Here is a 14,773-nt window from a genome sequence, read left to right on the forward strand (position 1 = left end):
GACATACTGCTCTCCATCCAGAACCCACGCACCCATCTGCGAGATTTACTTGAGGCACTAGGAGCATTTGGTAGACTATCGGGAATCACTGTTAACTGGGAGAAATCCTCACTGTTCCCCCTGGCGGGCCTGCGAAAAGTGCCACCAGATCAACTGCCGCACCTGGGCCTCACATGGACCCCGACCACCTTTAGATACCTGGGGGTGGACATTTACCATGATACCACGGACACACACATAGCCAACACGCAGGCGGCCTTGAACAAAATTGAGCACGCCATGCAGTTCTGGAAGACCCTACCACTGGGGATGATAGGTCGAGCGGCCTTACTGAAGATGACGGTCCTGCCCCGGCTCCTATATTATTTTACCAATATCCCTTACAACATCCCGGGAGCTTTCTTTAAACGCTTGCACACCTTGGTGAGCACCTTCCTGTGGGGAGGGGGGAGGAACAGGGTAGCACTGACTACACTACAGAGGAGCCACGAGTGGGGAGGCATCAAACTCCCAGACTTTTTGCATTACTTCCTAGCGGCACAACTCCAATTTGTGGTGAGATGGCTGGGGGAGGATATTTCCATTGACGCGATTCTTCTCCGACCAGCACTCAGGCAATATTACCTGAGGGAACTCCTGTGGATGCCAGCCGCCCAGGCTAGGGCTCTTCCTAACATGGCACAGCTGGGCCGAACGCTATGGGAAAGAACCTGGAAGTCGCAAGGCGTGCAGAACCCCTGCTCGAGACAGATCCCCTTGGCGGGCCTGGTAGATACCCGCATAACAAGCCTGGCCACGTACAGGACACAATGGGAGGACAAGGGGGTAGCCCAAATAGGGGACCTGAGGCAAGAAGGACAGTGGATCGGATTCCAGTCCCTGGTGGAGGAGCAGGAGGTGCACAAGGGCCAGTTCATCCTGTATAACAGCTTAGTACAAGCAATAAAGAAGAGGTGGGGAACCATGCCAGAGGCGGAGGCAGAGGATACTGGGGGTGCGCTGGATACCTGGTATGGCATCTCTGAAGGAGGACACACCGTGTCCAGGCTCTACGAGCAGCTACTGGGCTCCACTAATAGGAAGACACTGAACGTGCGGGCAAAGTGGGAAGAGGAGCTCCAGCAGCCCTTCCAGGACGGAGAATGGAATAGAATCCTCCAATACACGAAAAAAGTTTCTAGGAATGCCAGGTTCAGACAGCTGCACATCTACATAGTCCACAGAGCATACCTAACTCCCAAAAGAATGACGAAGATGAGAAATGGACAAACTCCCAGCTGCCCACGCTGTTGGGAAGAGCAAGCAGACATGGTGCACATGTTCTGGTCGTGCCCCAAAATAACAGGGTTCTGGAATATGGTGAAAGATAAAGCGAGGACGGCAGGAATCCACATGCAAGCCTGGTCACCTAGGTCTTATATACTGGGCCTGTTCCCGAGGGGGGACAGGCAGATGGCACACGTGGCAAAAATGAAAGACCTGATGACGATACTGGTGAAGCGCCGCATAGCAATGGCATGGAACACGAGCGAAGGACCCTCGGCGGAGGGCTGGTGGGCAGATCTACAAAAATGGGCGATAGCTGAAACGACTGTCTGAACGAGAGCCACACAGAGGGGAGAAGGCAATAGCGGAGCCAGAATTCTGGCGTGGAACACCCTGGTGCAGGACCTGTTCGGAGACGGGGTGGAAAACAACAGGAGTGACTCAGATGACTCGGAAGGAGGGCAGGCTGGCCCGCCCATGCCCGGGGGCGGAATATAGACCAGAGGGAACATAGTGAGTGGAGAGGAGGCGGCCGGGCCGGAGCAAACAATGGACAATATAGACACAACTCCAAGGTGCCAACACATGTGTTCACGGACAAGGAGAGGCCACTCCCAGGGGAGAGAGAGGGGTGGCCGGGACGATGGTTTCTCTGTTATGAACTTAATAACCTTTGGCGAGTGGCCCATGGCGATAATGGACCACGGACATAAGCAATTGCCTTCAAGGGGAGGGGGAAATGGGGGGAGTTGGGAATGTACTTTACCTCTTGTTGTAAAATCAATAAAAAGAAGTTAAAAAAAAAAGATGTCCTGTGGTGTCGCAGCAGCTGTAAGAAATGTGGAAGCCACTTTGTGCTTTAAGATCCAACAGCATTGTGCTTCTTACCCTTGTGATTAATCTAAACAATCAGTTATAAGGGCCAAACAATGTATGCCTCCAGAAGAGAACTGTACTTGGGTAATAATGTAAGCAGGTCAGTAGCTACACATTTCTACACGGTATTTGGTGGAGGTCTTGTGCGCATGGAAGATTTGAATTCTTGCAACAAGGACTGACATAGGAAAGCCTGCGATGTGTACACTCAGAAGAAAGCATCCCCTGGCGTTGACACTTTCTAGTTTTAATCAAGGATTACATCTTTTAACTATCCCTCAATATCACCACGTCTGCTCACAGATCTTGAGTGTTAACTTGAAACATTATTTAAATGCTGTCTATAATTCAATCAGCAATTTATCAACATTGCTCCCACTCATCTGGTTTCCAGATCCACAAAATCCAACAAATTATTATTCCACTCATTTCTTTACACAAACAAGAAAGTGCCCAAGAACTCCCCTAATGTAGTATCTTGCATGCCTGAGCTATGCTGGTGGATGTCTAATGATATATGATATTATACATAAGTCATTTATAACGCGCCTGAACACAAGTGTTTCTAGGCAAGACAAGGGAGGGAAGACAAACAAATCAACGATCTTACTAAGCCTTGTGTCATTCAGATTGTGCAAGTGCGATAGCGCAAAGTGCAGGGGGAGTTCGAAAAACGTGTCTGTAGACGCATAATAAATAACCAATAAATAAAATTAGGACTTTGCACCTTCTTTTGAGACCTACCTGCCACATAAAATACAGATTTGTTCAGTGACCATGTTATGCATCTTCTGGCATTGGCCCCTTTGATTCAGGCTTGACATTAACCTATGCTGGACAACTGAAGGCAAGAGCAATATCTGCCTCTTCGATTAATCTGCGTCATAACCAGCAGGTATGAGATGATCTTAAAGACTAACTGTGATAAACCCTCAGCCTCCCCTCTAGAAATAAGGCAGGGGAACCCCAGCACTGACATAACTTTGCTGTGTCATTTTACTCTAGTTCACCATGCACCACTGCAGAAGAATCCACCTGAAGCCGTTCTGCGTTGGGATCAGGCCCGATTGCTGCACGGCCAAATCTATTAGTGGGTCAAGCCACATAAATTATGGATCTTACTTAAAGAACATTTCCAGACTTCTTGGGCCAGTCATTCTACAACACAATTATGAAACTCGGTAGGTAACCCCTGGGGAGTGGCTCAAGTGGTTGAATGTAAAATTTAGCAAACAGACTTCTTGCATCTCAAAATTCTGCTGCTGAGAGGATGCAGGTCACATTCTTGGCACTAACTTCCCAGTGCAAAGAATGTTACATAAACGTTTATACCACATTTACTGCTACTTGCACTTAGCACTGTGGGAAAAAGCATGCAGCAGTAAAGGGATCCATGGCCAATTCAGATGATGTCCTTTTCAAAGTAAATACTTCTAAATACGAAGACCGAGAATTGCATGCTCATCATATGCTGCATTCATTAGCTGGTATAATCAAAGATGCCATTCAATCAACAAAGTTGCAGGTCAGGGAGTTTCTGCACCTTCCAGGTCATGCTGTTAAACCAGTCCGATATGCTTAGGCAATGCTGTTCTTCCCCTTTGTCAATTATTCTAGTTTGCAATTCTGCTAAGGGAGGTTATGGAGGATCATAAGAGGCGGCATGGCTTTCACAAAATAAACTGTACTCCGATGTTAACTCCATTATCGAGGATGGAGCAGAGATATAATGTCGGCAAGACTATGAATTCTGCTATAGTCGAAATGTGTAGTTTGAGGGTCAAGGTCGAGCACAAGGAACTCACCTAGCTTGATAATTCGATGCTAGGGGCCTAACGGGCTAATCATCAGCACACATGCAGTGGAGGGTGGCTCATTTACCATCCAGGAACAGAAGTTCACTTTTGTTCAGTTGCTTTTATGCAAACTATTTGCAATCTAAGATTCTGTGGCAATCGCACACATATGAGCTTTGTACTCATTGTGATTGCATGTGACTTAGACTGTAGGGTAGAGTTTGCATATTTGAAACGCTGCACATCTCTTAAAAGACATTTTACATGCGATTGGTGAGCTGCCGTGGACTGTTATGTATATGTATTAAGCCTATCCCACGTTCCGCTGTTCTCATGAGAAAAGTCCACATTATATTATATCTTATCACAATCCAGATTTTTCAAATGTTCTTTTAAATAATTGAAAATTAAATAATGTAGATGATCCTACATTTTTCCCCACACCTAAATGCAGGGAACAACAAAGACATATTGAAGCAAGGTTTTATTAAGCTTGGTGGTGAATGCTTTTATAAGACGAGACTTGCAAAAGCAGGCAGCTCCACCTAAAAGCAGCAGCCACCATATGTCAAGGCGACAGGAACGCTTTGCTCTCGTAGGCCCAGGATCACTACAGGAAACCACTGCGATTCTGGCAAGGACATTTTCTGGGGGGCATGTGGATAAAACCAGCATGGCAATGTGCTCTACTGGGCCAACACCAGCATGGCAGTGTTAAAAACTGGCTCCACAACTGCCTGGTGCTTTGTACAGATTAAAGTGAATATGTGAAGTAATGAGGTTTTGGCGCTATTGAAATTAACATGGCATTGACACAGTGATTAACTGAGGCAGTCTGAAACTGGTTTGGTATTAAAGAAGTAGACATGGCTATATGTACATTGACAGGCTGGAACATACTGATCTCTATCATACCTGAGATTCCATGGTGAAAATTGAGCGTTAACCTCAACAGGTTGAAACATTGAGCATCCTAGTACTGGGTGTGTCCCGAACAATTTGAGCAATACCTACAATTATTGACAAAACGTGGATTATTTGTGCAACACACTGATATTCTTCATAAACTAGCCGGCATGCTGCAGCAAAACCACCATGTAATTCGGATTATTACAATCTTGTATTTCTATTAAGCAGCACAGGAATACATGTGCATTACATCTCCTGACACAATATTTAAAACCGATGCCATTTCTAATGGTTTATGCTTCCCATTTTGTGTAGTGACACACCATAATGGTCAGTGTTTTAGTGACGAGGCACAGATATATGACAAACACGAATTACCAATTAAAAGTCTTTCATGTGCTTTTTTGTCAGTTTGCAGGGTTCTGCGGCTTTTTGCTCCTTAAATGTTTTGGACAGCCCTAGCCAGCACTATCAATTGTGGTAGAACATGGGAGATGTCGAACACATCTGGAGAGGCCCTGGTTGCAGACCCATGGTTTTAGGTCCCTTCCTATCCACATCCCGCCAACTAGTGGCAGGTCGGTAGAATTATTTGTTAACGTCAGAATGAAAAGTAGGTGTGAACAGGGGCGTTCGTGTCTAACTCGCCTTACCCTACAGGTGCTGGTACCCACCGTGCCATACACTGTTTTCTTGCACCTAATATGCGCCTAGTGATTCATTCAGGCTTTTTATCAATTTGTTGGCTGAGAATTGTGCTGGAACACGAGCCATGTTAATCCCATTAGACGAAATTGAAGATAATCTGCCTGTAAGCATTCATTTTGATTAGTAAATAAGACCGGCCACATCAGGGTTTCTTTCTCTCTCACACACACACTCACACATGCACGTCAGGACCTGAATATGCAGTGAGAAAGATATTCATACCCAATTGCGGAGTGAAAGAAATCAGTGATTCGTAATTAAAAGCGCACAATGACATCTGAAAGGTATATGCAAACAAAGTATTTTGTATGCCAGTTGCCATACCCACCTGCACAAAGACTTTCTGAAGTAGAGCGTGGCGATCTTCGGGTGGCAGTTGGTTTTGTGTCCCTGCAACTGCTACCTCAGGCACATGCGGAAGGTCAAAGAACAGGTACAGACATTTAACAAGCGTGGAAGGGAGCGACATCGTGGTCATGCAGTCCACCGTTTTCTGAAAAACAAGAAAAACATTACCACTGTCCAGGTACTGCAGAGAGCCCTACCGCGTCAGCTGTACCGCTTACAACTAAGAGATTGAACCCGATTGCCGTGTCAGCAACGGGAAACACAGTTTTCCTTTCTTAAAAACGAGCAAGCATTCGCGCCATTAAGACAGCCCGAGACCCATATATGTTTAAGTAATGGGAAACTGTACGTTTGTGAGTTAATTCTTTAAAAGGCCTTCGGATGTGCATATACATGTCCTAATTTCCACAGGAAAACAGTGTAGCCCCGGCAACGAAAGGGTTAAGAAAAAACAACAACGAACATTCACGCTGTTTGACTGCGGTTTTCATGCTGTACAATGCACTGGACAAAGCAAACTGATCTCAGAGCAATTGTGCTCGCAGGCCACCGCCACAATGCAGCAGTTACACAGGGGTTCTCTCCTATTTAGATGCTTACATAATGGCGTAGTCCGCAAAAACGTTCAAGGAAGGTGAAACAACAAACATGCCATAACATGTGTTGACAGGCGGCCGTCATCTTCCACAACTCCCTCTGCATACGTTTCTTCGACCAGACAGGCAGGATCTGCTCTTCGTGCAAGGGCAATAACTATTTCCAAAGGTATAGATGTTTACGGAATTTGTATGCAATAAATTGCACTGCAAAAGACAGCTGTGCCTCATTTGCATGCGTTAACTTCTGCGTGTAGTAAAAGTACATTGAACCCAGTGAGAAACAAAACAAGCATCTGTGAGTTGGCAGATGAGAGAGAGGGGTAGGGTGGCAGGCAATGCAGGCATTACTATAACCTGTTAAGGCTTATGGGGGACAAGAACATAAGGTTCAGTGGAAGGCCAGCTTAAAATTTGAGGCCTGCAGTCGCCCATTTCACCTTCCTTACTCTAAAATGCTCAGATGCTATGCTCAATGGTCTATTGAGACTTTTTCCCATCAAGAGCAGGGCCCGTCGAGGCTGGGCATAGAGTTTGTCAGCAGTTTGTCAGGGGTGGGGCCAAAATCCCTGCTCAGTTCAACCAGAGGTCTACCCTGCTGTGTACCAAATGCCCCAAACACTTCTGAGCCCGCTACTAACGGCCACACCAAGGTTTTGACGTAGCACCAGCCCTTCGGTCAGAGTGATGCTGCAAACCTGCAGGGGATTCTTCATGATTAAACAAGGAGCAGAAAAGATGGAAGGTGGAGTGTGGTTTCCTCAACAACAAAAAAGTGCAGCACCTTGGCCTAAAAAAGGGTAAGAGGAGATGAGATGACTGCAGGATGGTAAAAACAGTGTTTTGGCAGTGGCAAACCAGGGGATTGGGCATTTGATGGACCTTCCAACAAGGCTGCAATCTCGAGTTTCCAGTCTCTCTGACCCCTTGCTAGTTAAAGGTGTTAGGGGGATTCCTTTACTTGTCGAACAGCTAAATGACTAGGCCAGTGCAAAAACAGCCATGCTGTATTCATGCTGTGTTCATCCAGATTTTAAGGACTGTCCTTCCAAGTCCAATACTTATCTACGGTACTCAGTGGGGTAAATTTTTTTAAGACAAAGTCTCAGCCATTTGGTTTTTGGCCATTCCTTTGTGTGGATCACAAGGCAAGGCCAAAATGACCATTTTACAGTTGCGTGCTCACTCTAAGCCCACAAGGGCACCTGCGGTTGTGGTTTAAACTTGTAGCCTGGTTTAAGCTTTCCAATCTACATCCAGCGGTGGCTCCCTCAGAGGTTGAGGGCTATGTGTTGGCTCTTGTGAGGTCGACACGGAGGAGGGCACAGAAGAACGCAGCTGATTCCGGGGAGGTTCCTGAGAGTTTATCCCAGGCAGCCTGAGGTTCGGCTGTTATTGCTGCAAGCCGGACGGTTGCACAGGTGGAGAAGCATCCCGTTGGTCTGGGAAGCAGCAGCGGCAGGCGTTGTGGCGCCTGAAGAAAAGGGCTGTGAGAAGTGCGGGTTTCACGGCTATTTTGACTCTTCCGTGCCAGGTCCTGCTGTGCACGGGTGGCGCCCGGGAAGTGCTCTGGCCCGGTGCGGGCCTGCTTCCCTGAGGACATTTGCAGGCTGAGGGGCGTGCCGTGCAGGTCGGAGCGGCAGAAGCAGGTGCAGCTGAAGCTGAACAGCGTTAAGGGCTGTTAAAAGGTGCAGTTGTGATGAACGCCGGAGATGGTGGGCCGTTAGGAGATGTTACTCCTTTGGTGCCATCATCCATTCTGATGATGTCAGCTGGAGGTGGGCTGGCGTCGATTGGAGGAGGTCTCGCGTTCGGACTGGCGTTCCAGCAACATCAGCTGGAACGCAACGTTGAATGCCCCAGTGCGTTTGTTTGGAACGCAACGTTCTTCATGAGGGTTATGCCGGCATTGGATGCGGAAGCTGTTGAGTTCCGGAAATGCACAACTGTTTGATCGGGACACTTGCTAGAGTTGCATGCTCCCCAAATAGTCCGGGCAGTCCTGAAATAAGTGACTTTTTGGCACAATTGGAGGACATGGAGGGTATGAATGCAAGAAGACATTTGTTATTGGAGATAGTGGGAAGCACAGCGATTGTGCCTGGAATTATAGACATCTACTATGTGTACGCTGAAAGATGGTGGAAGCCACAGGCAAGTGATTTGACAAGAAGGTTGGTAAGGTGGCGAGCGCTGGATCCAGACCTCTGGGGCTCGCATGGCATGGAGGATCTATCAAGTCCAGAGGTTCTGATGCGGTAGGTGTCGGGGGAGGCCTGTGATGATTGTTGTGTTTATGTAGTGGCCTCGGGATAGTGTGCAATGGGGTTGGGTCCTGGGTCAATGTTAGGAGTTTAAGGCCTGCTTATGTACTGCTGTTGTGTTAATGAGGTGGCCTGCTGTTTAGGACATTCCTCTGGGTTTGCAGTATGGACTCGTGGGTTGGGGTCCATGGGCAGTTATAATGTTTTTTAACGATGTGTTCATTTTCAGTATGGGTGGATATGGACATGTGGGTGTGGGGGTGGCGCAGGGACTTTGGCGTCATGTTCATGGTTACGTGCCCTGCATTTATTTGCCTTGCATTTTGTGGACATGTTGGCGCAAGGGGACTTTAGAGGCCATGTCATTTTTCTTGCTTTATATTTATTTGCCTGCATTTCATGGTCATGTGGATTGGGGCTGGCGCAGGGGCTTTGGGGCCATGGACTTTATCTGGTTATTGGTTACGGTGGGGTTTTATATGTTGCTCTGTGGTGTCTGTGTTGTTTGTAGGGGAGATTTCCCCAAGTAATCTCTGGGGTGACTGGTTGGGCTCTGGAGGGGCAGTTAGGTGCTGTCTATGTTTGGTTTAGGTGACAGTGAGGTGCAGTTTAGGATGTTGGCACGGTTGGTGCCGTCAGTTATGTTAGGGGCAGTGAGGTGCTGTCCAGTGATTTAGGTGACAGTGAGGTGCTGTCTAGGGGCAGTTTAGGGGCAGTGAGGTGCTGTCTATGTTGTGGTTAAGGGGCAGTGAGGTGCTGTCTAGGGTATGGTTAAGGGGCAGTGAGGTGCTGTCTAGGGTGCAGTTAAGGGACAGTGAGGTGCTGTCTAGGGTATGGTGAAGGGGCAGTTAGGTGCCGTCTAGGTAAGTTATGGGGATAGTGTGTTGATGTGATGCCTGGCGGTAGGATCAGAGTTTTGGCTTGGAGTTTTTGAGTTGGACATGTGTGGGGCTTAGATGTTGAGTGGGTTAGTTTGATTGTGGTGTGCGGGGTCTCCTCCGGGGAAGGATTTTTGTTTGGTTCTTTCCATTGTTGTTGTTCTTCAGCGGGTTTACAGCTGAGTGGGTGTTCAGGCTTTGGGAAGGGCCTTTGGTTTGGGTTTAGTTTCTTGTGTTTTTCATTTAAGATCGTGGCTAGATTTTGCGGTGTAGCGGATTGGCTCAGTTGGGAGTTGTTTCTGAACTGGTATGAGCTATGTATTTCTGTGTGATGATTGGGGTGTTCTTTCATCTTTGTGGTTGGTGAGCAGTTTGCAATCAAAGTGTGGTGTTCTAGTGGTGGTTTAGAACTTTTCTTGCAATATTGCGTTTGTGCTGGGTCTCTATTATGGGTGTAGTGTTGTGTTAGTGGTAAGGAGGGAGATGTGTCATAATCTGTGCTGGGGCCTGATTATGGGCTATGTGAGGTTATGATGGTGTGGTGATGTCACTGATATTCTATGTGGAATGTTAGTGCAGGTTTGGAGTGCTGGGTTCTACTGGTGTCAGTTGGACCTAATGTGCTGGGCTGGATGGATGTCCCAGAGCTTTGTCTAATTTATAACTGGAGAATAAACCTACATGTAAACTACTTACCTACTGGTGTTCCTGTCCTATGAAGGAGGCTTAGTTTACCACAGATTGCCTTTGTGTCTGGTGGTTTTAAAGCCAGTCGGATTGGCTTGTCTTGTAAATCTTTGCCTGGTGTGTTGTAAGGTGGCTGACTTTGGTCAGCCCCAGAGAATATATGCTATCAGTGGGAGACCCCTTTGGATTCCTCACGGCCGCTGCTGATTCTTACCGGAAGACTGTTCGACAATGGACTGCTGTTGAAGGTCATGGTTTGGCCAGAGAGGCTAGACTCTGTCTCATGGTGCTGTAGATCCAGCTCCTTCCCCACTGGTGGAATGCTGCCCAGTGTTCTTCGTTTAGCTAGATGGATGGCAAGAAGTAAACTGACTGGCTGTCCTTGCTGAGTCTTCCTCCCCTGCTGTTGCTGGAACCCTGATAATAGCCTTATAGTCCCAGTTTCAAAGCCTGCCCAGTGCTCTTCGTTTAGCTAGATGGATGGCAAGAAGTAAACATACTGGCTGTCCTTGCCGAGTCTTCCTCTCCTGCTGTTGCTGGAACCCTGATAATAGCCTTCTAGTCCCAGTTTCGAAGCCAGGGGATCCCTGCTGATATTCCAGGCTTGGAAACCTGGTGGCTTGACACTGCCCTACCATAGGCCTGTCAATCGCCATTGTTGGTGATCTCCAGCCATTGCCCCCTTTGTGGGACCTTTTCCTTGCTTGCTGGCAGGACTCACCTGCGTTGACCTATAATCTTTGTGGCATTCTTCCATGCTCCTCTGCCTCTGTTCTTGGCTATAGTCTTCTGACTCGTATGCTGTCTCTCCAGATGTCTTATGTGTTGGGCCATCTTCAACTGGAGCTTTGCTGGCTCAAGCTCCAACCGATACTAGTCGGACCCAATTCTGACACCCAATCACTCACCTCCTCACCCACCGTTCCTGGGCTGAATTTGAAACAAGTGCCTTGAGTAGTCTGCCCAGGGGTTCCTGATCTCACATTAGGTCCCACTTCTCAGGGGTCCCCTGGGCCCAACCACTGATCTTCAGTGTCTGGAGCAGGCCTCATGCTTCTTCTACAATCAGCTCTTCCTAGTACTCTAGCTATAGTGCATATAATATAGCACAACTATAACCCACCTTTCTTTGACAAGTAAATAAGTTGAAATGCATATTCAAATCTTGAGTGTCACAATGGTTCAGACGAGAGATAAGTGTTAAGCACTTGTTGCAGAAAGCTGTGTTGACATGCCAGATCATCTGTCCAGTTCCAGCAAAGCAGATTGCGCCTTTCCTCTTCTGCGGTTGCTAAATGTGAGTATATAAGCTTCGGTGATCGGGACACCTACTATGCTACTAAGCATACCTGCCTCAGAAAGCACTTGTTATAAAAAACCAACAGAATATCAGTATGTTGCAAATCTAGCGCTGGGTCCCTTCAAGTTAGTGTTGTAAAAAATGAGCAGTCCACCTGAATGAAGAGTACGAGTTAGTTGGCTCAACTGGCTCGAATGTAACCCCTTCCAAAGTATCAAAGATCATATCACAGCTTTGCCAATGGAAGACACTGTGATCCTGGACAAGTCATCTTGGCTTTCTCTGTAGTACTGTGCTGCCTTCTGTGGAAAGGTTCATCTTCTCATATTTTAGTGGCATTATTGGGCCAACTGCTTGAGCTTTCATTTCATGTAAGCCATTTGAGTAGGAGGGATGATCGTAAACAGGAAAAAGCCAACCAAACATCAAAGGGCTTAGGCCAGCTTATTTGATTAAAGAATCACTATATATTTTTTATTTTATTAAAAGTTCAAATGGTGCTCTTCGGATCATGAATAACAGTCTGTGGCAAACAAAGACTAAGCAGATTAACCTAGCACACAGTTTCTTTTGGTGGGTGCTTGTAAAGCATTGAAGTATAGTAGTAAAACCTGAATACAAAGGCTCACATCGATTAGTACTCTTGTACTTTTAGACTTCAAAATATGATGTAACAAAAAGCGAGAATCATTCTTTTGCATACATTTTTTCTAAAGGTATTTTTTTTAAAAATTGTGATGATGGTTAATCATGTGATGCACATTTTCCAAGTCAGGTCTACAATACAGTAGTTTTTGGTTCATGAAAGTCAAACATTCACAAGTAATTGCACCTTGCTGTATTACTGACACTGGGAAATAATGTGGTCAATTTGTAAAATTGCGGACCACTGATTTACCACTCAACCAAAGTGTCTGAACTGAAAGTGCAACCTCCTACGTTGGTCTCATCTTGATGGTGTAATACGCATGCATGTACTAGTACTGGCATGTACTCCAGTGCCTTTTGTGAAGGGGGATGTGTGTGTGTGTGTGTGTGTGTGTGTGTGTGTAACGTGAGCTGGGCGATACATTCATTTAAAAATGTTTAAATCGGCCATCCCCAGTGCACACAAGAGCTGCTGCACTCATTACGGCACCCCCAACTTGCTGTCCCAATTAGTTGCTGACTCACTGACTGGGATCAACTGCCTCCCAAATCTCTGAGGAATCTCGCACACACTGCCTCACAGGAATTACCAACAGGAATTCCCTACTCTTTGTGATCATCCCTAGTATGAAGCACAGGCCTTTTTACAGCCACGTACAATCAAAATGCCTGGTTTCTAGTGCATCTCTTTCAGTCCAACCAAGCTGGTCTCCCTCAGAGGGATTACATTCTTCCTAAACTAAAGCCAAATGGAACTTGTGTTTTCCCCTTTGGAATCGGTGAATGTATCACAGTGCTGCATAAGCTAAATCTACTCAAAATCTACCTTTGAATTCCGCAGTCACTCACTACCTCTCCTTTCTACTCGACTCCAAATGCACTCGAATTCGTTCCCCCCTTCCCTAACGTTCATAGGCCCGACTTCAGCCACATCCTCCAGTTTCTGAAAGCTCCCTACTACTGAGAAGGAGCCCCAACAATATGTTACCCTTTAAGCCATGTTGTGTAACTTTGGTTGAATTACCTGAAGTGTGTCCAAATGTCGAAATGTGTGATTCGAGGGACTAGCACTAAGTTCGTCCACGCCTACACATGGGTGTCCTCGAGGTTTCAGGACAGAGACTAATTTTAGAAGGTACCAGCGGTTTATTATAGCTTTTACTATACTAAAATCACTGCAGTTCACTCTTGTTAGAAGACTTCATTGCAATGCAGTAACAATGGGCTGCATAACAGAGGGGTGGAGGAAGCTTAGAGTTAAGGTGGCATCGCTTCCAACACTTGTCAAAATGTAAATGTTTTTGTTGTGTGACATCACCTTAACATCACTTCAACTGAAGTTTTTTCAGAAAACGTCAAGGGTTTGTTAAGCTTTATGGAAATCTGCATGCATTTTTTTTTAAATTAGATTTTGCATCAAAATACATTTCCAACACACATGAGTTTAGCTAACACATTTCAACATTGACCTACCAAAATCCGTAACATCCTATACTATCATAACTAGAAATACCACTCACCTAAATCCTTAAATAAACCAAATTTACAATCCAAGATAATAACTCATTTCAAACCCCATGTGAAAAACAAAGAAACAAAATACTACCCTTCATATACAAACACACCACACGCATGTAGTATTAAACTTTATTTATGTCATATGTTGTTATGCTCTGCATACTGTGATTTTCCCCCATAACAAGCCATGGCCCAGTGGCCACTTTGCAATAAATATGGACTTGGACAATAACATGCTTCTATTAGCTGTGTTTGGGCAAATATTTTTAAAAGGTTTGAGTATTTCCTGCCCATTCTTGACTCCCAATAATCTTGCGAGAATGGGATTAGTTTCTTTTCCAGTTACCCCAAGTATACCTCTCCAAAGTATTCAGCGTTCCCAGCTAGACGCCGGTGCTAAAGCTTTTCACAAATACATCAGTGAGTCACGTGAGAAGCAGAAAATGTCTTAAGATTTCAACTGTGTTTTTCTGTTATTGTAGGAATTCTTGTGAGAACAACTTGTAGACTAAAAATAGTCGTATATTCATTTGTGGAAAGCCTCGCTTGCTGCAATGCACCATGGGATACATATACAAATGTGTTTGGTGCAGGAGCACCTTGAACTCCGTCAAATTAAAGCAACATTCCTGGATGGATTTCGACCAAACCACCAAAAGGCACATCTGCAACGCTTTGTGACAAACTTGTTTCAAATCTGAAGCAAATCCATCTAGCGGTTTCGGCTGTGCGCCTGTTCCATGAATGCGCAGTTTGCCTATGGGTAAGCCAATGTAAAAAGTAAACACCAACGCTTTATAACTTTTAAACTGGTGCATGGATTTACACCAAACCTTCCACATTTAGAAGGCCCCCAGCCCAAAACAAACACAATTTCACAGTTACCTCACACAAGTCAGATGTTTTAGCAATAGAATGTTGACAAACTCAGTGGAACGTGGGATCTCCTATACCTCACTGATGAACCCGAATAAGCGTG

At 45.9% G+C, this 14,773-nt stretch overlaps 1 protein-coding gene across 5 annotated transcripts in view; it reads right to left on the bottom strand.

Annotated features, from left to right (window-relative positions):
- The window catches only part of WDFY3 (WD repeat and FYVE domain containing 3), a 2,538,776-nt gene that overhangs the window by 2,042,592 nt on the left and 481,411 nt on the right, over positions 1 to 14,773 (bottom strand). For all 5 annotated transcript variants that reach the window (XM_069630405.1, XM_069630406.1, XM_069630403.1 and 2 more), the window contains one exon: positions 5,884 to 6,048. In XM_069630405.1, coding sequence (XP_069486506.1) covers positions 5,884 to 6,048 — 165 coding nt within the window. The remainder of the gene's footprint in view (positions 1 to 5,883; positions 6,049 to 14,773) is intronic.

This window comes from Ambystoma mexicanum, chromosome 6q, assembly GCF_040938575.1.
Source record: "Ambystoma mexicanum isolate Mex_15411 chromosome 6q, UKY_AmexF1_1, whole genome shotgun sequence".
Classification (NCBI taxonomy): domain Eukaryota; kingdom Metazoa; phylum Chordata; class Amphibia; order Caudata; family Ambystomatidae; genus Ambystoma; species Ambystoma mexicanum.